Here is a 22,607-nt window from a genome sequence, read left to right as displayed (position 1 = left end):
AAATTATACATCCAAAAAGTGTAGCGTTAAATTTACGAATAACGGAAAGATTTTTTTAAACTAAATTTCATAAAAACATATAAATCCAACATATCTTCACTAAAATAAATGTTTTACATTTTAAGAAAATTTATGTTAAAATAAAACAGACCGCTGTCTGCAAAATTTTTATAAAAAGCACAAATCAGACCTTTGTTTATACGAAAAAAATCCCCACGGGGATTATCTCCTATCTTCGCAAATTGCAGATTTGTTATTTGACCTTATCTACGTTCGCATTTATAGTCACAAAAAACTCAAAAAGGGCTTTTTTAAATGGATGAACCACTAGCAGAGGAATTTGACGTAATAGTAATTGGAACAGGTGAAACTTGTATAATTTGTCGTGTAGTGTTGGTGTAGGTATGTCTGACTCACTGACTGTTTTGTATTTTGTTTTATAGGCTTGGCAGAATCCGTTTTGTCAGGTGCTCTTTCGAGAATTGGAAAATCAGTTCTTCATATTGACCAAAACAAGTTCTATGGAAGCAACTGGGCCTCATTCAGTATCAAAGACTTTGATGATTTTGTTGCAGCCAGTGGTCTGTCCGAAATTGACAGAAAGGGTATTTTTACAGCACAATCACCAATGTAAAAAGTGATTTACATTAACGTAATTTTTTTAGTCGTTGACAGTAACTCCCTGCTTGAGGGCAATGAGAGTTTTGTTCCTGTATCCGGTCAAAGACCAACTATAAATGGAGGTTCAAGCAAATGTTACCTCGAGTAAGTGACAAATCTGGTATGACCAGTTAAAGTTTGTAATGGTGTTGTGTATTTGCACTTTTCTACGTATATTTTCAGAAAAGTTGACAAAACACCACAATCTGATGACAGTAGTATGCCAACAACTGAATCCAATTTATTAAGTGGTGAAACCTCAAAAGAAGAAGTTAATAAACAGCAAGATATTGGGGATATTTCCACTGAGTCAAAAGATGTTCCTGTTGCAACAGAGGAAGAAAGTAAAGTGTGCCAAGATCAACTGTCCACTGAAACAGTCTCTGAAGAAGTTGAAACGAATGTGGGAAAAACAGATAATAATGATAAAAATGTTGAAGATGGACCCAGCGACAAATTAAGTGAGGGTGACCCAAAAGTGGAAAGAAAACAGCCCAAATATCCCACATATGATGACTTTTACAATCAGTGGAGAAGATTTAATATTGATCTGGCACCCAAGGTAACAGAAACATTTCTTGCATGAATTCCTGGTTGGTTGTATGTTTTCCTTATATCAATTTAATGTAAAATTCCTTTCATTGATAAAATCATAAAGTTTAAATATATAGGTGAATAGCAAATTTTATTTCTAGTTGATGTTTTCTCGGGGCAAACTTGTTGAGCTTTTGATTCAGTCGAATGTTGCCAGATATCTCGAATTCCGTAATGTTTCCAGGACACTTACTGTGTTGCCTGGTCAAAATCACCTCCAGCCTGTCCCGTGCTCAAGAGCTGACGTTTTCAACAGCAAGTAAACAACCTTGTTCATTTACCTGAAATATTTCATGCAATCTTACTGTGTTGTAGATTTGTAACCGTTATAGAGAAGCGAATTTTAATGAGAGTTTTGACGCTCTGTGCAAACTATGAGGCTCATCCAGAAGAGTATGAAGGTATGATACACAATTTTTGGATACTACACTGCACGAATTCTGATAGTTTTGATGCTGTGTTATTTTACACTGTGTTTTCAAGTGTGGACAATTGAACACAGAACAACTGGCAATGTATGTATTTTTATTTCTAGAATACAAGGACAGGCCCTTCTCAGACTTTCTTCATTCAAAAAGGCTGAGTCAAAAAGCTCAGCATTTTGTCATTCATTCTATCGCAATGGTGTCTGAAAGCAGCACCACCCTAGAAGGTTTGCAAGCGACAAGAAAGTTTCTGCAGAGTTTGGGTCGTTACGGCAACAGTGCCTTTCTTTGGCCCATGTATGGTGTAGGAGAGCTTCCCCAAGCTTTTTCCAGGTATCGAAAACGCACAACTGGGTTACATTTTTACAAATAACTACACATTTAATATGGTTAAACTTTAAGATTAAGTGCAGTATTTGGTGGAACATTTTGCTTGAGAAGAAATGCTGTTGGATTAATTTTGAACAAGGAAAGTGGGAAGTGTACAGCTATAATTGATTCACAAGGTATTGTGGAAATGTAATTATAATATAAGAGTTAAAACTGGCAATTCTTTTATAAAAAAACATTAAGGACAAAAAATCAAGTGCAAACACCTAATATTGGATGAGAGCAATATTCCAGACATGTATCGTTGTGAATTCTCGGACTCTGTGTCACGTGCCGTCTATGTCACAAACAAGTCGGTTCTTTCTGCAGACAAAGAAAATGTAAGACTTTTTGAGTCAGAAATCTGTGAAATATTGATAAAATTTCTTTGGTACACTAAGATTATATTGAATAGAACTTAACATTGCTGACAGAAGCTCTTCTAATCCTTATTTGTTCGATTCTAGGTTTCCTTGGTAACCATACCACCAGAGGGCAGTAGACCTTCAGTACGGGTCATTGAAGCCGGCCCACAATGCTGTGTCTGCCCTTCCAAATACTGTATGCATTAAAATAATACATAAGTAACCCGAAAAGTGCGGAATAAATGATATTGTATGTCTGCAGATCTTGTTCATGCCTTGACATCATCAACCCTTACTGGAAATGATTTGTCAAGGGATCCAACTGACAAGTTTAGGGAGGTGGAAAAAATCTTGTTTGCGGGACCAGCGAGCAACGGAGGTGCGTTTAAAAGTATTTGTATTGGCAAAGCTACGCCTGTTTTACGCCAGCCGTTCTGTCTCTGCACCTTTTGAGCAACTGATTGAGTTTCAAAATGCCTTCGTGTAGATGCGTCGCAAGATGGCGATAAAGAGCTGGATGACAAGCCGCAAATTTTGTGGGCTTCCTACTTTGATATTATGGAGAACGGCGTTAACCGCGAAATGTTGCCTAGCAACGTGCACGTGATGCGTGGCCCGGGGATGGACTTGGGTTTTGATGCAACGATGGAAAATGTAAGTGGCTTGTAGCATTTGCAATAATTGAGGATTTACAAACTAGATATACATTTCGTTTGCCGATGAATTGCCCAAAATATTAGATACAAAATCTATTGTTTGCATTTATCAACTTAAGTTATTAAAAGCGTTGCAAAGTATCCAGATTTGTAACCAAAGTTTGTTGAATGATTTGCTCCAACCGCAAAAAGCCCAAGATAATATTATACCTTCCTACATATCGTTTTTGAAGCCAATAATTTTGACAAAAACAACCTGCGCATTTTTGCCCCCGCAGGCGAGAGTGCTGTTTGAGAAAATTTGCCCAGAAGGAGAATTTCTACCTCGGGCTCCCGACCCTGAAGAGATCGTGTTCGATGACGAGGGATACAACACAGAGACTAACGGAGGTGGAGCAGTGGGAGCCGGGAATCAGGAGGAGGAAGGTGGAGATTACGTGGATGAGGGGGAGGAGTTGAGGGAAGGGGATGTGGAGAATGAGGAGGTAAATTTTCAGTTTCCTTGTTTCCGTTTAAGGAAGTTGGAAACATAAAAATGTTTATGTTTGCGTTTGTTGTGTTTATTTTTTAAACGGAAGTTTTGCTTGGTGATTTTAAACACTGTAGGTTGGTAGGTTTTGTGCAACTTGCAACAAGTTTTTATCGATGCGGCAGATAGCGTGTCTATGCAAAGTTTTGTAATTGCACAGAAAATACTGAAAAAAAAAAATTTCTCTGCAACGAAGGTTGATCAAGTTTGTTTGCTGGCCATTGAATTCAAACTTAAGGATTCGACAGATCATAGATAAAAAAAACTTTTATGTATTCTAGGCTTTGGAAGCCGTGGAAGAACCCCCAGCACAGGACGAAGCTAACGCACATGAAGAAATTAATGAATCGTGATCTAACATGCGAACACTAAACCGCATCCACCACTTCACACTGTGCACCACCACTACTTAAAAGTAATAAAGAGAGTAAGTGAACTTGTAATCACCCCCGATCAGCAACCTGATTTCAACTACTTTTTACAAGGGTTCATGGAGCTGCTACCAATTTTATCCATCGTGTGTATAATTTTATGATGTAAATCGACTAAATTTACCAGTTTGCTGTTGTGAATATCATCGCTAAACTTTTCTGTTTACTTGTTGTGCAATGTCATCGTCCCACGTTAGAATGTCTGCGACGAAGAACGTTTTTTTCCTACAACTCCTAAAACAAACATAGAAGGCGTACAGACGTTTTAATGTGTGTTTGTTGTAGTTGTTTTATCGTAATGCACGCCACCTATGCCTGAATGTCACATAACCGTTAACCTGCTTAAAATGAAACCATACGCCCGAAGTACAAATTCTGCGGCACTTGCAATAAATAAAATGTATTGTCCACTAATCTTGAGCTCTTATTGGTTTATCCAGCGAGACTATTTGGGACAAATTACTCAGAAATAGAGATCATCAGTTTGATGTCATGTTTCAAACTCGAACGCTCGCAAAACGGGTGTCAATTACACGCTTTTTGAGCCCGGCACTCGACGTCAATTTGTCATGTCACATTTGCATTAAAATCAGTTGCTTGAACTTTTCTAATCTTAAAGAAGGGAAGATCAGGGTTTTAAACCCACTTCAAAGGAAAGTTTCCAGTTTTTCATGATAAGGCACAAACCTCGATTAATAGCAACCATAACGACCAGGCCATGGCTTTGAGTTGCAAACACGACAGAGCTGTAGCGATGTATTCTTTTTGTGTATGCAATGTGGCGAAAGTAACACAAATGCGAACATGTATTTGCCTATTGATGTTGTTACTGATTTTGTTTTCGAGTATTGGCTCGCGTTTTTGGAACTGCACTTGTAGGCCCGTGGCAAAGATGACGTACATTGCGTTAAAAACAATTATTGCAATATTTTGCTACAAAACAGCGCAAAATCCCTGTAACGAATTGTATAATTGCGCTCTTTAAAAACTTTTTCCATTCTTTCTTAGCAGTAACATAGCGGTTTATATGGGATCGCGTTTCAATTTACCAACGCCATTCATTCTTAAAGCTATGTATTTACCAATTTCACACCTCCGACACTGAAGCCGACGTCACGCCAAAAACTGACCTTATCTTGACCGGTACGTCTTAACTTGTCAACGGTGCTAATGGCCACAAAGTTTTTCGGTGTTGGGCGTGAAACCCATTTTCTCAGCCCACCGTGCAATTTTTTCGCGGTAAAAATTGATTCGGGCATGATATTGTCCACAACATTCGTATCCAGTTCATTTCTACGAACGCGAGTTTAACTCGTTACACGCACCGATGTTTTTCAACATTATGTTTACAGATCAAAATCAGCTTTTGTTTGTATGAGTGTTACCTTTTCACTGTTACAACAATGTTGGAGATGCATTTTAGGAAGTTATGTTAATTTTCCACCTGGTAAATTTAAAAAAATTACATTTCATTAATAACAATTACGGAAAATGTAGATTTAGTTAATAATTCACAAAATTAATCATACGGCCAAACTGGTCAGAATTGGATGGTCTTGCCAAGACAAAGTTGCTCATATTTTCAGGTCCCACCAATAATCGTTCCTAAGTGTTTGACATCGGTGGCCTATGGAGTTTCCCAAAACCAACTGGAAAGGTAAAACGGTCAGCCATTTTCGTCATGCGCCTGTTGCACGTAAACGTGTATTCTGGTAAGTTTTAGTGGAACGTTTGGATCTATTCTACTCATTTCCTCCTCACGACCGTGCGGTTTTCGCAACAAATGTGCGGGGGCGTGGGCTACAGAGTCACGCTCAGGTCTTAAAGCCAGTTTTCATTTCACTTCCGACAGAAAACGTGTAAACGCATATGGGAACGCGTGAATAACTTTATGAATATGGGAACGCAGCTTTATGAATGGACGACACAGATCCAAACAGATTTTTTTTCGGAAAAAACTTCTAACATACCGGCTTACCTGTTTGTTTGCATGGGATGTGGTTATCTCTGTTACAGCCCGTTTCTTCTATGTTTATAATTGCATTGGTTTTTCCTTTCACGAACTTTTCCAGGGGCGTGTTTGGTCCGCAAGCAAATACCCCAGAGCTTTTTCCGGAGTAGAGATTCGGAATGCGATAAATAGAAACCGCCTACAAAATAGTTCAAACCGAGGTTGCTTAGGAACCTGTTTTCAAACAGAATTGGAATTCATAAAAATTAAGCGTTGTGCGTTCAGATGCTATCGTGTTTCCCATAGCAACAAAACTTATTCACGACACAATCTTGGTTTAAGTTAAATGCACTATAAGTAAAAACATGCTTTCGACAATTTACTTGTACCAAGCAAAAAATATTGTGTTTCACAACACAACAGTGTTTGTAATTTTTTCGTGATTCTGCAACAAGATTTGTATTATTCTGTGCATGTTAGTTGAGAAGACATCCTTACAGTCTGTTGGGACCAGAGAATTCAGACAATAAAAGTTATGAGCGCAAAGTCGGCCACCACCACGCACTCCGTGTACTTTAATTAATAACCCACAAAGACCTTAAAAGGTCAATCTCGGCAGCATTTACCGAAAAGAAAACACACAAAACTTGTGGCCCGAGGTGCGGGGGTCAATTATTAGCATCCACACTTTGTTGCAAAGGAGAAAGTCCTTATCCGTGTTATTGCAGTTACCGCTTTGTCATGGTCAGGAGGGGGGGAGGTGCTCGTTATGGAGTGCAATTGTTGCTGGAAGCCGATGTGTTTTATGATCAAAGGGAGTTGAATGAACAGCTCCCAAGTTTGATCGAAACAAACCAAAGACTCACCTTCTCCGCCTGCGATTAACGTGGAACTTTCGGTGTTTTCCGAAAGGGAGAAACAACGTACGCTGGGAGTTCATAATCGAAATTTGAAACGCGTTGCTGCCGAATATACGCGTTAGTGAGCGGGGGGCTAATGCAGGGTATTAAGTGTGACGGCTTTTCTGCATTTAATTTCTTTGCAAAGTCATTTAAAAAGTGTTTGTTTGAGAACTATTTGCCTTTGAAGTAGACGGTTTGAAATATTTGGTTCGATAAGCAAAATTGCATGTGTATGATCGTTTTGAGAGAAATTCCAGCAATGCGTACCTTCCGGCGATCCCTTTGTACATTCATTATGTCGCAGTGGCGTATATATATCAAAAAGTTTGTACAATATTAAAACTAAGGGTTTTTTGGCATGCACCCAACTCTACATTTTGCAAAAGTAATGGAGGTAAAAACCACAGACGTCGTTATTTTGTGAAACTGTGAATTTAAAATACGTTCTTGTGACGTTTCGCGGTGCAGAAAGAAATTTTAATCACAGGTTGAGCGGTTACAACGTTGAACGCTACCAGTCTGCAACAGCCGCGAAAACGTTATTTGTGGTCACTACAACAGCGAACCTGGGGACAGTTACATTACATCTTCGTTGCCCACTCCGTGATGTGGTTGCGTACGATGATACACGTTTGTTGTCACAACAGGATAGGAGCAGGGTCTGCAAACATGGTTTGACCACTTGTATGAGTTGCAAGATTTCGTTACGGAGGAAGCCACTTTCTGTGGAAGATTTTAGATTGAACAACCTTTTTTCGTTGCTTTCATACGTTAAAATAATGCAAGGAAAAAAACTTAATTTGTAACAAACGCAGTGGAACGAAGATTTTAGGTATAGCGGTTTCGTATGGCCGTAGCGGGACCTCCAATAGATTCTGTTTGACGATACAGCTAATGAGACCAAATCGTAGGATCAAGCGTAAATTTTGTTTGGGAAAATTTATTTCCCAACGGAACCGTGTACAAATTCATGTGTGACCTTTAAGGCAATCATCAGCAATCTATCACCGCGCTATTTGGATGTGACCAAAGGTCCAGTAAACAGGAACTTGCGGGTTTTGTGTTTAGGGCTGTGCGGCTTAGCTGGTTATCCAGCAATCTGTAGAACACAGGTTTGCTTGTTAATAAACAAATCAACTGATAAAAAATAAAGATCGTTTTTTAGCTTTTAGCGTCGATATTGTTTCCCGCGTAAATCATGGACACGTTTTGCGTCGATTCGCTTTTGCTTATGAGCAACCGCTGGCGTCAGAAATTGAGGCGAAAGGAGAACAGTCGTTTGAAATAATGATGATTTATGCAACCCGCATATTCCGAGACAACGTTTTGCATAACAGAGATCATATCTCTGGCTCAGGGTCCGAGTTTGTGGCTATGGTTAACCCAATACGCAGCGCTGTGTCACAGTACTGGTTTATTGGGAAGTCTTTGATGGTTCAGCGAAAAGGCCTGGGTTTGATTTCAATCGATTGCCTAATGCGAATTTGATGAGAAAACGGAGTTGAGATGCGTCCAAATATAACAAAGTGCAAGGAATTGCAGCTTGTTTTCACACAGTCGTTAGACGCACGTGGCGAAATAAAATGCTGCCATACAAAACAGACACAGCAACAGGAAACCCGTACTTGGAGAAATCTTAATAATATAAAACATCACCGAAATATTAACTCTTATTATATGTTACAGAAGTCCCCTGTAGGTATGGTTTAAACATGTGCAATAATTGGGTTTGTCGTATCAAGTTTACAAAACCACATGTTGCGCCGAAATTTTTTAACTAAATGCGGAATATTTATTTGGTTTGGCTTATCATACGCGCATTGTTTTGCGCACGAGCTTTCTCCTAACTCTCGTCATTGCTCATACTTAACTTCTGGTCAAATTCTTGACAATAGAAGACATCGGGATCGTGGATAAAAAAACAAAACCGCGTCAACTATTTTGCATTATTTACCTTGTTTATTGTTCGATCTTTTGTAATCAAGATGGTGAACTATATCGTTTGCATCAGCCAGTCTATAACCACCCTTGATGTATTTTACATTGACTTGTTAACATATCCCAGTGTAGATTGGCATCAAATAAATGCCTTTTCCGCCACACTTTGGGAAAATGGTCGCGATAAAATTTCCTATACGTGACTTGCAGGTGATAACCGCTTGCTCATTTTACGCCGCAAATTCCGGCTTTTGGCAAATTCTGATCCTCATATTATGGGTTGTGTAAAATTGTTATTCAAATCCTACACAAAATTGTAAGCACACTAGAGACATTACTCGCAGTGTTCTCTTTATTTGAACCGCAAGATAATTTTTTTACCGAAAACTACGCACAAAATATTAAATAATAAACGGCTTAAAATGGTAATTAAAATTCAACTTCTGAAAAGTTTGGCTCACACTACATCACACCTCCATCGAGTTTGGTGTATGAGTTTTTTTTCTTCGAAGTGTTTACAGCTACGCCATCACAATCGCTCAATGCGCAGGTGCGGACAAACAGCGCTCTCTCATGGAGTGTTATTGCTTAAGCTGGGCGGATGAGCGCGCATATTTGTAAACGGAACCGTGTAATTGCGGCAATAGGCGCAAGATTGCCGCTCCGCCTCCAACTTGTCACTATTTGTAAACGCAATGGGTTATTTCTTAGGTGTTATCGCCGCTTTGTTTGGGTTTGAGTGGCAACCAGGGGTCTCGCACACTGTTTGTTGATACTTTAATTATGTGATACCGCCGAGCGAAGATATTGCTGTGCTGATTCACTGTAACGACAGTAGACATATCTTTATTGATTTTTGAGTTAATTACTTTGTATACCTGTCCAATCCATGGCAGTCAAAACACAAATCCGTACGTTTCTTAAAATTCAAATTTATGTTTTTTCCAGAAATATGTCCGTTGCAGAAAAAACAAACTTTCTGTCTATTTTTTGAGGGCGGTTAAGCACCAAAGCCTGCACAGTTTTGCACAAACAGTATTGCTACAGTGCATTCTGAAGCATACAAAAGATCACTGTTGCGTCACACGACGTCACGCTCGACCCGCCAAAGAACCGACGAAGAAGTTTTCGGCTCGTCATAAACCGACGCAAAACCTCCCAGCAATCAGTTTACAATAGATTGTATAGCGGAAAAATAAATTTACTGCATGATGGTGAACGCCACGTCTGCGCCCACCGTAACCGGAGACTTTACAAGCATTGAACAAACTACGCAAGGAAATGCACCAATAATGGACGGAAGCTTACGGGCTGCTTTTGCTGTAATCGAGACTTCCATGTTGATTGTGTCGCTCTACCTACTGGCGTCTCTGTGTTACTATATGACAATAAGGTGGGTGAAGCATGTAGTTCAGTAGTCCCCTACCCCTGTTCTGCGGAACTGTTTGTAGCTTTTAAACGTGCCGCTAGCTGTTTTCCGTGCAATCACCAAAGAATTTTTTTTATATATTCATGGTAATATTACGATGCGGCCGTTCTTTGGTTCCCCAAAACTTTTTGTATTTTGTATGTGCCGTAAGCCACATATGGTAAATTGTGCAAATTTTTAACCATAATTTGATTGCTAAGTTGGGATTTGCTCGAACACTTCATAGCTACTATCTGGATTTGAAAGTTTCTTAGAGTTTTATATTCCGTCAAATTAACTAACATTTCTTAAAAATAAGACATTTATATTTTCTTCTAAATAAGACAAGTCATTGCACTTTAAAATACTGTATTTAAGTACAAACTTCACAAACAAGCACGTAATGGTAAATCTGTTTATAATGGACCTTCCAGAGATTAAACGTTCAAAAAATTCAGTTAAGTTCGATCTAGTTCATCACGCAACGACAGCTGTGTTTTACAAAGTGCGCACGAACATACAGCGACCTGACTTGACCAAGCGGGAAACCAGTGTTTTTTGTTTTAAACCCAAACCGTTCGTTCAGCGGGTCAAAAGTTTGAAATTCGATCATTATTTCTGCACGACAGGTTTTGGCTTGTAAACGTTATTATCCACTTCCTTTCTACGAGTCAGTCGGCCGTTTTGGAGGAGGACACACGCCAAAATCCACGATTGTGACGCAATAGTAAACAAAGTTGTCAGGAAACGCCAATGGAAACAAAAAATTAGGATTATTTTGAATCGTTTCATAACAGAAATTGTCATGGCATATAAATGATTTGGAGAAGAAATTTTTGCGCGACACTCACTGAGTTGTTTTCTGTGCAAGTAGTATAAAAATATTAAGTTGCATTTTTATATTGACCAAACCCCTAAAATACCGCATGTAGCACTGAAAATTCCAACTAAAATTATTGACGGCCGAAAAGTATTTGCTGCTGATGAACATGAAACTGAACATGATACACCCGGCAGGTCAAGCATTTTTTATCATTGATCAAGCGATGGGGGTACATTCAAATTAAACAAAAATAACCGAACAAATGGTGTACATGCTTCATGGCAACAACGGTTGATTGCTCTTTCGGAACAAATTGAGGAATTTTTCAGGAATTTTGCATTCTGACAAACCAAAAACATGTTTGGAGAAGCGCTTTGGTGTCGGGTTTCTTTGTAAACCACTGCACGGCCACTAATCCTGTAATTGTTTGTCGAGGTTTCTCGTTTAAGCGCACAATAATAGTGGCTTTAGGTGCCGCGGTTGACGAGGTCACGTTATTCGAAGTAAGCAACTTTCGCCACATGACCAAGTATGCAACGTTCGCCACAACTTTATCCTCGGGTAATGTGCAAAAAGATTTTGGCACATTCCTCTTTTATAACGAAAGTTAAAATTCGAATAGATTATTGTAAATATCAATTTAACTCAATCACCCGTATTTTCTCGGCCACAATGAATCAAATGTCCTATTAGCCAAATTCTGCACACAAGCTAAAACGTACGACAACACGGATATATCTATGTCCGTAGCCATGGGACGTATCGACGCCATTTTGCACTGAACTCGACAATCGTTTTGACAAGATAACGATGATGTATTGGTTTCTGCTTTAACCGCAGCTGGAAGATTCAATTTTGTGAAAGTGACACACGTTGATCGACGAAAGTGCGATCAGTTCTACATCGAAACGCATTAAGGTTCACGCACTTATCTAAACTAACTTGTTTGGGTGGTTATGCGGACGGTTGAGGGAAATTGAAGGAAAATAACAAGAAGAATGAAAGTTGCAAACTATTAGAGGAAAAACATCAAAAGAAACCCAAAAAGCGTTAAAAAAGGCGTTTACACATACTTTTGTTTATTCAACTGGTTGGCGTTTTGTACATTTACAAGAAGTTTATGTTTGATGATCACAGCACAGTATATTCTCCATTAGCGTGTGCTGTTGCTGAACATTTTTTATTCCTATGTTCAAACAATTGTAACTACAAATGAGTTTTACAATAGAAAGATTAATTACATTTAAACCTGCTTTTTCATCGGTCAATTTTTTGGTTTTAGGCGTCGTCGATTTCTTGGTTTGCCAAAAGCTTCAAACCGACGTGTGCTGGACGGGCTTCTAATTATTTTCATCACTGCCTACACGGCGGCCAGTGCTGCCAAGTACATTCTGGCTCAGGTGGTTCTGTACAGTTCATCCACTCCTGAACTCTGCGCCTCCTTTGCGAAGGCTAACCGTCTACTGGTAATAATTGGTAAGTGTTGTCTATTAGCTGTACTATGCATTGAGCAACGAATCAAAAAATTTAGGCAAAATTACATTTAGTTATTTCATATGTAGATATTTTTAAAATGGCGCAAAATAAAAAGCGAGCAGTGGGTAAAATAATGACTAAACGTGAAGCAGCAAGGCACGTTGTATGGTTGTCATTTCCTTCGCCTTATATCGACGCGATAAGAACATCAAATCTACTTCATTTGAATGTAAGGTTTTCACACCCGTTTTTACTACACGAGTCCAATTCTCCATTCTCAACGTGGCGGAGCAATGCACGAGGTTGTTTATAGACAAACGCATGTTTAACGAGCTCTTCCGATATTTTACTATCCACGCACATTTCCGCGTCAAAACAAATGCGGAGAAAGTGCACGTGGTTTAACAACTCCCTCTCAACATGCATAATGTTACGTGCGACTGTGCAGGTTTCGGCCTACTCACGATGTTCCTGTGGTTTCGACAACACGTTTTGTACGATATGCCCCATGTTCGCCACCTGGCTCCCATGTGGATCAAATGGTAAATATTCTAACGTTTACTGACTGTATAACGTAAGCGAAAACGCAAACTTATAGTTGCTTTTCTAATGGAATCACGATAGGGGAGCAGGTGTTCGATACGGAAATTTACTTTGTTTATGTAGGTGGAGTCGATTGACGGTTTTGCTCATAGCGATTTCATTCGTGACCGGTATCGTGATCGTCGGCGTGAAACAGTGGTCACATGACGCTTTGTGCGTCACGACAGACAAGGGTGTATCGGAGTCAGCTTTGGCTGGAATTATTGCAAACGTTATTGTGCAAGGTAAGCACGTGGCCTCACCCACTCTTGTTTCTTGCGACGGTTAACTGCAGCTGAACTGGCAACTTAATTTCTACAGTGTGAGGTTATTTGAACTGAACACCCGAAATTTAGAATAATATGAAAAAATACTTAGCTTTCATGTGTAGTATTTAACACGTCGACTTGCATCAACTTTGCAGGATCTCTGTTGGCTCTGTACTGCTTCCTGATTATCAAGCGTTGGTTGTGGATAGGAGATCTTCCTTCCGAAACAGATCGCTCCAAGAAGCTGGTCACAAAATGTTGCATCCTTGCCGCAGTGTGCGCTTCCACCGACATAGGATCGTTTATAATCGTTACTTTGGTCAAAAGTAACGTCTCCGAAGTTGTAAGTGGATTTTATGTGGCAGCTAAAAGAACGTTGGTCATTGAATAAAGTTTATACGCTTGTTGGTCACCAGGTTACGATTCTCATTTTGGACATCAACCAGTTTTTCAATCTTGGCTGTCTGTTGCTTTGTTTTGCCTCCTGGCGGAAAATGGTGGTCCCCTGGCCGTGTTGTCAGACGTGCGACTTGGGGGCAAACTCAACCAGCAGTGGGAATACGGATGCGGAACCCGTTCATGTAAATCATCAGTTTTCGTTGTCCCAAATAAGTTCACAGCCTAGTGTGACTACAGTCCCGACTAATGGAAATATTGACAACAAAAATGCCGCAAAAGCCTAGTGTTTGTTCTGTCGCTCACACTGACACATTCATCATTTCTTTATTGACAGTAACACAACATCATTTTATTACTGAGAATCGTGATTTTTCCGTCCTTTGCATTATGTATTTAATCTCAAAATGTTCAAAATCATGTGTAAATTTATATTCTTTTCAACCAACCACAAAACTTTATGTTTTTCGTCATTGTTGACAATAAAAAATTCATGTGTCTAAGCATAGTATACTCCTATGGTAGTCCAAGAGTATGCTAAGTTGTAAGTTTATTTTGTCCCTATGAAACCGATGAGGTAAAACCACTCAATACAAAGTGTTGGAATTACAAATAAAAAATTGCTTGACGATCTTAATGGCAAATTTTGAATGTTGAGTATCCAAAAAATTTGGTCAAAAAAATAATATAACAGCAAATTTAAAATAATCATGAATAAAACCAAATTATTTGACTGTTTGTTGTCAATAAATAACTAAAAATCAAACAAAAGCATCTAAGTTTATACCTATGTAGGTAACAAGTCACATTATTTAAGCCATGCTGATTACATGCAAGCACCATATTGTTCCGCATGAGCGACTTCATTTCAAAACATTGCGTTCTCAAAACGTGTCAGGACGAAAACACAGCCTTGGCGTCAGCTACCTTAAAAGCCATAAATTCTGCCTATTGATTAAACTCATTACACCCTCAAATCCAACCCCTTACAGACACTGAACTAACTGTCCGCATAATTCGCAACAATTCAAATCTTGGTGCCAAAACTTGGCGCGCTGACAATACTTAATCTCGCATGCAGAATTGAAACACAAACGTTGCTGGTAAACGCACGTTGTTTAATTCTAAATTTCAGCCACAAAATAAACATATTTGTTTTAAAATATAAGAAACACTTACATATTTCATCTCATGTAAACTGTGAAAAATATAACACAAAACGCAACAACTCAAAAAATTTACTATTGTAACAAAGCTAATAGTTTTATACAATTTTAAGTAAAAAGAAAACAAATGCAGATTTGTTCTATACTCCACACGCAAGCTGGTTTTATTAGGTCAACACCACAACAATATTAGAAACATCATTGTCCCTTGACCCTGTTCACCAAAGACATCCCTTTGATTGGTGACGAGACCCCAGTGGCTGAGAGCTTGATGTTTTTCCTCACATAATTTACTCGCGGGCGCTGGGACAAAATGCGCGGGCGCGTCAGAGTCGACGTCAGTATGGCCGAAGGAACGTTTGGAGCGTGGTATTCCGGGGTTACACCTCTGACGTCGTAAGTCCATTGCATGTCCAACGTCTGCGCGTAAAATGAGACTTTATTAAACCCTTAAACGTAATTACTAATTCCACATATAAAGCAACACCGTAAATGCCTATCAGAAATAAAAGTTACTTTGTATATGTTTTTTTGCAAAGATCAACGAACGTAAGACCATTGCATGTCAAACGTCTTCGAATAAGATTAGACTTACGTGCCAAACATGTGCTTTTATATTTTTTCCCATATAAACGCACTTTTTGTGTGGAATGACCAACGAACCTACCTGTACAATCAGCCTTGCTCTGTACGATCTCCCGTACATGTTGGGTGTAAAGTTCACCTTCAATCGGGTTCCGTTCGTTCCCTGAGGCTGGAGTTCCCCCGAAGTTGGGAAAACTGCCAACTCTGGGTCGCTTCCCGATATGAAGAACGCATTGTAAGGTGTGGCGTGCCTGCAAACGTCAACAAGAACGTTAAGAACGGATGGGAAGCAAGGTATTTAGTCATATGTTTATTTTCTAATTTATTTGCGTGTTGATGTAAAGAAAAAATGATCGATGCCAACGACGCGGTGAAAAAAAAAACAAAGTCCATCCTAAATACCAACAAAGTCACATTTTGTTTGCATCATTTTGGCTAAAAATCGCCATTAATCTTCATTTTCACACTGGAGGATAAAAATATAAACGCAAACGAAAAGGCTAAAAAACAAAAAAACTCAAAACAATCAAAATTACATTTTTCTTACTTTGAATGGCTGAATAACACGAAACCGACAGAGGAAGTCTTGCCTAGTCCGGCAGCCTCAACCGTAATGACGTCATCCGGCGGTGGTTCCGACGCGCGAAGTGTAAGGGGGAAGCACCATATACCCCCGGTGGCCGATGTCACTTTTAAATTGACTGTATGGCTGGAAAACGCAATACTAAGTAGATGGCGGCTTTTGTAAAATTTTTGCTTTTACTGCTTTAAGATTCTAGACTAATAAAAACACTGATAATGATTTTTAGCGCAATATATTTGTCTTACACGAAAGTCAAAAGATTTTACACTCGGAAACATATCTATCCATAAATGTCGTTACTACTTATAGGATATTTATGTTTTTTACGAAAACAATTTTGCATTTTTGTGTCTTTTTGTTGGATTCTTCCATACAAATATAGGGCATAATGCAAAAGGTCATGTCAAATTTTCTGTACCTCAGCATTCGAAACGGAGAAAAGACGAGGTTGAAGAGTAGGACGACCATTCCTGTGTGGGGGTCTCGTTCCTTGCGTACGAGGTGAACGGCGAGCGTTTGTTCCAACTGTTGTCTGGCTTCCGCGTCCGGATATTCGATCACATATGAAAATTCGTCCGCTACAGCGTGACCTGTAACGTATGATAGAATTGAGGCGACCGTAAGTGGAAAATTGTGCACACAGAAGGGCCTTAAATTCCTCAAATCGGTTCTTAATAGGATGTGCATCAGTTGCGATGTGTTAGTATCGGGCTGATTAAGTAGGGTGTCTCACCACCCCCACTTATGGTAGGGCAATATAGAGATCGACGCAGAAAAACGTCTCAAGCGATCTCAGAGTTGTTGCACACAAAAAAAACGCATCTACATTCTGCATGTCATTTTTCTTAGATTTTAGAACCACGTTATATCTCAATTTTGAATGCAGGTGGCAATTTTATTGTCATAGAAACAAATAAAGCAACGGATACAAAAAAGCACATGAAATTTAGGCGTTCTTGCAGCTTAGGCATGCAGGAACACGAGTCGATTTCCAACTACATGTCATAAGTTTTACCTTCGACTGCCACGCCGTCACTGACGCCTGATGATCGGCGTTGATCAAGAGGTGTGACCGCCCTCAAGCGAGCCAAGTTGTGACCGGATGCAGAGCTGGGCACGGCACCAGTCAAAGTCACCTCCAACCGCTCCTCGATGCGACTTCTTGCTTGACACTGAAGTGTCGCCTCTGCAAAGTTGGTTGTTAACTTGGAGTTATTAGGAGCGAGTTAGATTTGAAATTTAGGTTTGCGTGTTGCTTTTTGCCATGCCTTTGAATGACAAGTCGCCAGTGTATAATATTCCTCCTGGCGAGATGCAAAACTGATGATAACAATAATATCATGCTGGTAAAAGTGATGTTTGTTTGCTTTTTATATATACTTTATTAAAGGATCGAAATTGGTGGCAACAGACTTTATCCAATACACATATATGACAAAATTGTTTTTTGCAGTAACTGCGAAACGTGTTTTGCTTTATTCACAATGAGGCAAAAAAAACATTTCGACAAGTGATACAATCAGAACCAACCTTTGCTTTCTTTCGATCGAACTTCGGGGATACCATGCACTGGAAATATCCACCTGATGGCGTAAACAGATCCGTTCTCATCCCTGCTCAGCGACCTCAAGCGGCCAATGTCTTCTCTTTCGGCCCCATCTAAACCTGAACAATATATGTTTGAATAAAACTCTATAACCCCATTTTATTTTGCAGGTATTAGTATATGAACTACAAATGCCGTTTTCATATTTGTATCGAGGCGTTTGTATCTGCGGTCTTGCCTGAAAGATCTTCAATTCCGTCGTTTTCGTCGGGCCAGGGTCGACCATCTTCTCTTCGCAAAGAGATCGTTAGCGCACCCTCGTGACGTCGCATCTGTAGAATTAGAACAGTAAATTCAGAAAGCAAAACTCGGCCTTTCTTGGGACACCAGGCACACGAAACATATCATGTTGGTGTCGATTTAGTTGTGCGAACTTACGGTGTCTGGAGCAAACGTGAAGGGGATGTCGATGCTTTGATGAGGGGCAAGTTTTATATTGTTTGTGTGCTTCAGCAAGAGGCAGAAAGCTGAATCAGCGGTGATGCTATTTCTGTAAAACAGACAAGAAAGTCGCCATGAATACGTAACACACAAACAATTCTTCCAAACGATTAGCAAACATTATGTCGCTCCCACGCAATTAAGTACAGGTAACAGTTAAAATGGTTACCGGATGACAGATTGGGCGATGCTGTTCATCGTATGCTCGTTGTCTGACATTGTGACGTCAGCACATACAGTGACGTCAGTTGGGTTTCGGAAGGGCAGAATTAGTGAGGTGCTGGATCCAGTGGCGGCGCTGACGCTCAACGGTTCCATTGGAGCAGGGGCCAAACCGCGACCGGAAACGAGGTAAGCTGCTTCACCAAGTTGTTTGCTTTTCAACATAACTGCAATAAATAAAAAAAATGGTAAAGTATGACCGTGACGAACTTTTTCGCAGCGCTTCACAACAAGTAGATTTGTTACATTCAGCGAAACGCTTTTCAAAGGCCCTGAGGGGTTTTGTCGAGGTTGGCACAGTAAAATTTTTGTTTTTTAGCACTTCGAACTCAAATCAACGTACTCGTAGTTTGGTGAGTTGATGCGCCAAGTGAAGTCGCCATGAACTGGACAGGAACGTTGACCTTTGACCTCGGCTGGACGCAGAACGATGGCGGTCGTTCGCTTCCGTCAGATTGCCGGCCTGTTTTCATGGCTACATCGAGAGAGAAGTTCACGGGGTTGAAAACCGAACCTTGCACGTCCATCGGTTCGTCGGTGGGATTGGTGATGGTGATATACTGACGAGACCAAGATCCTGATACACGAAAATAAAGCTGTGGCCTCACATGAGAATTAATATACTATAGACATAAAACTCAGTTACGCACACTGTTTCGACCTATAAGGTCTTGCGGCTGGCGATTGTGGCACTGGACTAGCTTTTAAACAAATAGTTCCACAAAGTGGAAATCTCTGTGCCCTGCTAGTCCACTGCCAGAATCACCACCTACACCGATGAGATCTTATAGGTCGAAACAGTGTGTACACCTGTCTGCAGCTATCCAATGATTATTAATTCTCTTTTGCATATACCAGATATTGGATACTTTTGAAAACTCGTATCCAGTGAGTGTGGTGCGAATAAACGTGCAACTATTTCCAATTACCGAGCTGACATTCCATCATCGGTAGATGCGTCGGTGGCGGAGAAACGCACTGCAAGTCGAGTTCGTACCAAAACTCCCCGGTCAGGTCGCTCGTGAACACAACAGATCCACTCCCTTCTCCAACCACACACGGACTGTACGTAAAGCGGTAAACGGCGGGCACGTGAGGCGCCAGAGAGAGCGATGTATCTCCCTCTACTGATGACCCGGACACGTCGACCTTCATTGTAAATACTGCTGGTCAAGAGGTTGTAGTGCAATATAACTACATTACAGATGCAGAGTACGAACTACATGAGCAATAGTTTTATACTGTGCGTCTGTAACGTAAATTCAACCACCAAATACAAACTGTAAAAACAAAAGCCAATCAAATTAATACCCATATGTTACCCTTCAGGTAAAAATATCACTGCAATACATTCCACCAAAACCCGAAATTCGTATTGAGCAAACAGAAAATACGTTGGTGAAATATTTTAAACTACTTACGTCGAATTGAACTGTTTCGCCTGAAGGATTTTTGATCGGAATTTCGATGACTTTGACCCTCTGAACCGGGCAAGTGACCTCCAAAACACCAATAGGATCATCCGGCTCACATTGAACTTGCAACGAGTACCAAACTCTACCAAAAGGTAATTTATTTTTTGTCATTAAATCAAAATTGAGTCTTAGCCGTTATTTGCTATGCACCCGGTATTTGCTTTGCATTTAAAAATATTTGTTTTCGGAAGTATTGCATTTTTGCGATTCTATTTGCAATTGTTGGATGACAATAATTCAATTGAATGTCTTGACCAACATTTATGAGGAAACACGGATTGTATTCACCTGTACCCAGATAAACCCTCCAACTCAGTCAATCGTTTCGGTTTGAGAAACGCCGGAGTCTTGGAGACCCCCAAAGCCGGGGGCAAGTTCGGTTCCACAGCGGCATCCTCGGTGTCCGAGTCGCTGTCATATCGTTCCAGGGCGGATTTGATTGAAGCGTCATCCACCACAAACGCCAGAACTCCCCGGGTGGTTCCCCGTCGCCATGGTGACAGTGAAAACGTGTATTCGCTGGTGTCGCCCTGCGGTTTGAATAAGTAAGTATAAACCACCAGTTCAAATACACTTAATTAGAAAATTTACCGGTTTGGGGCCTAATAAACGTGATAGGGTAAAACAAAAAGTTAGGCGTGTTGATGTGTGGCAACGAGCCGTTTACAATATTCACTTTCTATGCGCAAAACAACTTATAACGTACCTTCATAACAGTGACCTGGTTCTCGCCTTCGATGAACGGAATGTCCGAAAAGACTTTGTACGTGAGTTTGTGTGCTGAGTAGTTCGGAACCTTCACCGTCTGTGTAAGGACTGAACGACATTTGCATTTCACCTCAATGTGTTCCAGCGACAAGGGGCTTTCCCCCACGCCACGTAGATTGAACAGGTGTTCTGTGCCATCCGACCTAAAGTAACGTTACAAAGTGCATTGATAACGTAGTAAAGCACTAAAAAGTTCTTAACTTTGGTGGATAAATACCCAAAAAGGTGCAATTAGTCATTAAACAAGTACAAGGAATCATTGCACAAATAAATATTAATTAATTATGTCATGAGCTGAATAAGGCAAAGGGCGAACAAATGTTAAATACACTAAATGAATACTATTTAAATTACGTATCAATATATTCACTAAACTTATTACAAAGAGTACGCGTTTACTTGCAAACGAACTTTAAAGACCCTTTAGAAATTATTAAGTGGTTTTGCGGCCGCAACTCGCAAAAAGAAAATTTGTAAGGTTTGTACCAGCTACATAAAGGGTGAAGTTTCCAAAAACTTACTTGTTTTTTATTGTTAGAATGCCATTAACTGTGCATTCGTAGTGTGGTTTAAACATTAGTGGGTAGTAGGTGGTCTGGCCGGCCTTGGCTAGCATGTACTTTGGTCCGTGGAAACCACCACCCTCCACCACGCAATGCAACTCCCAATCATGGTTTGAAGCGTTTTGCTGAAAAATATAATGTCACAAATGTTGAAACTTTGGTGTCGTTGGAGCAGCAGAAAAGTGCAAGGATTTCATGGCATTCACTTGTTTATCGAACCGGGATTCGAACCCAGGTCATCATGGGCAAGAATCCCGATGGGCTTGGCACCCTGACCAATGTCGCCAATTTCACTTACGATAGGAATGCTTTGGGTGATGCTCTGGTGCGCCGGCGTGCGGAAGTCGAAACGTGCGTTGGTTCCCGCTGGGTTGACCGTGCATTCAATCCTGTACAGCCGAACGTCGCCTTGTGATTTTAGGACAATGTCACAGGGATAGTGGCCAGGTCCGTGCGGAGTAAAGTGGACTTCGAGGGGTATTGTACCATCGTCCTTTAAAGGTTAGCAGTATTAACTTATAACATTTAATATCTAAATTATTACTAAAAATACCTAAAACGCCATAAATAAACATGTACTCAAAACCCGCTGTTTTGCACTCTGCGACCACATTGGTTTTAAGCAACACAATTCTTTCAACGAAATTTTAAATCCACCTGTCTATCATTGGGTCCGATTTTGGTGTTCTTAATTTCAGACGCAGGTGGCGGTCCGAACGTCATCGGGGAGGGTACGGTGATGACGTCAGGCACCTCGAACCACTCCGATGACGCTTCCACGGTGAAGGTTGTGCCACGGGGTCGAGGTGGGGCGGAGGTGAGCGGCATGGAGAGGTTTTCGCGCGCGTCTCCACCGGTCTCCGTCTCAACCAAGTTCATCGCTGCAACCGCGGCCGTCACCGAACCGCTATCCAGGGTTCCTACCACAGAAACAACTGAGGTTTAGATCAAAATGTAAATTGCTCTCTATTCTAATAATTAATAGAAGTTGCGACTATTGACAATGATATGAGACTGGGTGGTTTTACACAACCCGACATTCGAACGGCTTCTCCAACAAGTGAATAAGACATGTCGACCATTAAAAACTATTAAAGCAAGGTATTTACCAGTGAGTTGCCTCCTCGTCTGCTCCTTCTCCGACATCCGTTGCCTGGCAGCGATTCTCAACGCTTTTTCCTTGGCTTCGTTTGTGACGGGAATAAGAAGGTTTTCCCTCAAAGTTGAGTTGTTTTCACACTTCCAGTAAATTACACGGTCGTCACCCCCGTACATTCCCTTGCCTGCAATATTAGAAAACACATGTTAAAGAATAGGTTTGTAAGCGGTCAAGCATTTTCGCCAGCAAATGGTTATATGCAGGTGAACAACATTTTTAATTTATGTTCGCTTCCGGTGTCTAAGAATTGCTTTTGATGTTGTAA

General features: G+C 40.4%; 3 protein-coding genes across 4 annotated transcripts in view; 2 read left to right on the top strand and 1 right to left on the bottom strand.

The window, feature by feature from the left end:
• The first annotated feature begins 244 nt into the window (after positions 1-244).
• LOC145911282 (rab proteins geranylgeranyltransferase component A 2-like) lies at positions 245-5,723 on the top strand. Of its 2 annotated transcripts, XR_014403232.1 has the most exons (15): positions 245-364; positions 444-605; positions 666-765; positions 844-1,222; positions 1,356-1,513; positions 1,570-1,655; positions 1,790-2,012; positions 2,082-2,185; positions 2,253-2,389; positions 2,516-2,609; positions 2,676-2,792; positions 2,901-3,067; positions 3,348-3,554; positions 3,880-4,025; positions 5,616-5,723. XR_014403232.1 is itself a non-coding variant. In XM_082998571.1 (14 exons), the coding sequence occupies exons 1-14, from the start codon at positions 316-318 to the stop codon at positions 3,949-3,951; spliced, it is 2,055 nt and encodes a 684-aa protein (XP_082854697.1). In that variant the 5' UTR covers positions 245-315; the 3' UTR covers positions 3,952-4,432. The 2 variants fall into 2 exon arrangements, 1 of the variants encoding a protein (XP_082854697.1); XM_082998571.1 differs by lacking the exon at positions 5,616-5,723 and having other exon boundaries at positions 3,880-4,432.
• A 4,111-nt stretch (positions 5,724-9,834) lies between these two features.
• LOC145912223 (uncharacterized) lies at positions 9,835-14,217 on the top strand. Its single transcript, XM_082999635.1, has 6 exons — positions 9,835-10,213; positions 12,334-12,527; positions 12,976-13,069; positions 13,194-13,354; positions 13,534-13,721; positions 13,795-14,217. The coding sequence occupies exons 1-6, from the start codon at positions 10,029-10,031 to the stop codon at positions 14,059-14,061; spliced, it is 1,089 nt and encodes a 362-aa protein (XP_082855761.1). The 5' UTR covers positions 9,835-10,028; the 3' UTR covers positions 14,062-14,217.
• Positions 14,218-14,879: 662 nt separating this feature from the next.
• The window catches only part of LOC145911281 (cilia- and flagella-associated protein 47-like), a 37,927-nt gene continuing 30,199 nt past the window's right edge, over positions 14,880-22,607 (bottom strand). The window contains exons 44-61 of the mRNA XM_082998570.1: positions 22,293-22,466; positions 21,841-22,103; positions 21,482-21,676; positions 21,142-21,308; positions 20,559-20,763; positions 20,141-20,382; positions 19,799-19,934; positions 19,307-19,526; positions 18,721-18,954; positions 18,325-18,544; positions 18,093-18,204; positions 17,893-17,986; positions 17,639-17,773; positions 17,124-17,294; positions 16,527-16,698; positions 16,073-16,234; positions 15,608-15,776; positions 14,880-15,360 (exon numbers count right to left, since the gene is read on the bottom strand). Coding sequence (XP_082854696.1) covers positions 15,139-15,360; positions 15,608-15,776; positions 16,073-16,234; positions 16,527-16,698; positions 17,124-17,294; positions 17,639-17,773; positions 17,893-17,986; positions 18,093-18,204; positions 18,325-18,544; positions 18,721-18,954; positions 19,307-19,526; positions 19,799-19,934; positions 20,141-20,382; positions 20,559-20,763; positions 21,142-21,308; positions 21,482-21,676; positions 21,841-22,103; positions 22,293-22,466 — 3,293 coding nt within the window. The 3' untranslated portion in view covers positions 14,880-15,138. The remainder of the gene's footprint in view (positions 15,361-15,607; positions 15,777-16,072; positions 16,235-16,526; positions 16,699-17,123; positions 17,295-17,638; positions 17,774-17,892; positions 17,987-18,092; positions 18,205-18,324; positions 18,545-18,720; positions 18,955-19,306; positions 19,527-19,798; positions 19,935-20,140; positions 20,383-20,558; positions 20,764-21,141; positions 21,309-21,481; positions 21,677-21,840; positions 22,104-22,292; positions 22,467-22,607) is intronic.

Source organism: Ascidia mentula, chromosome 8 (assembly GCF_947561715.1).
Source record: "Ascidia mentula chromosome 8, kaAscMent1.1, whole genome shotgun sequence".
Lineage (NCBI taxonomy): Eukaryota > Metazoa > Chordata > Ascidiacea > Phlebobranchia > Ascidiidae > Ascidia > Ascidia mentula.
The sequence above is the reverse complement of the archived record's forward strand: the minus strand, read 5'-3'. Positions and strand labels throughout refer to the sequence as shown.

Bases quoted from the DNA above. Each gene is read 5' to 3' on its own strand.
- LOC145911282 (XM_082998571.1), top strand. From the start codon at position 316: ATGGATGAACCACTAGCAGAGGAATTTGACGTAATAGTAATTGGAACA. The intron at 2,013-2,081 runs GTATCGAAAACG...TTAAACTTTAAG, and splicing joins CTTCCCCAAGCTTTTTCCAG to ATTAAGTGCAGTATTTGGTG. The intron at 2,186-2,252 runs GTATTGTGGAAA...AAAAACATTAAG, and splicing joins AGCTATAATTGATTCACAAG to GACAAAAAATCAAGTGCAAA.
- LOC145912223 (XM_082999635.1), top strand. From the start codon at position 10,029: ATGATGGTGAACGCCACGTCTGCGCCCACCGTAACCGGAGACTTTACA. The intron at 10,214-12,333 runs GTGGGTGAAGCA...TTTTGGTTTTAG, and splicing joins TGTTACTATATGACAATAAG to GCGTCGTCGATTTCTTGGTT. The intron at 12,528-12,975 runs GTAAGTGTTGTC...GCGACTGTGCAG, and splicing joins CCGTCTACTGGTAATAATTG to GTTTCGGCCTACTCACGATG.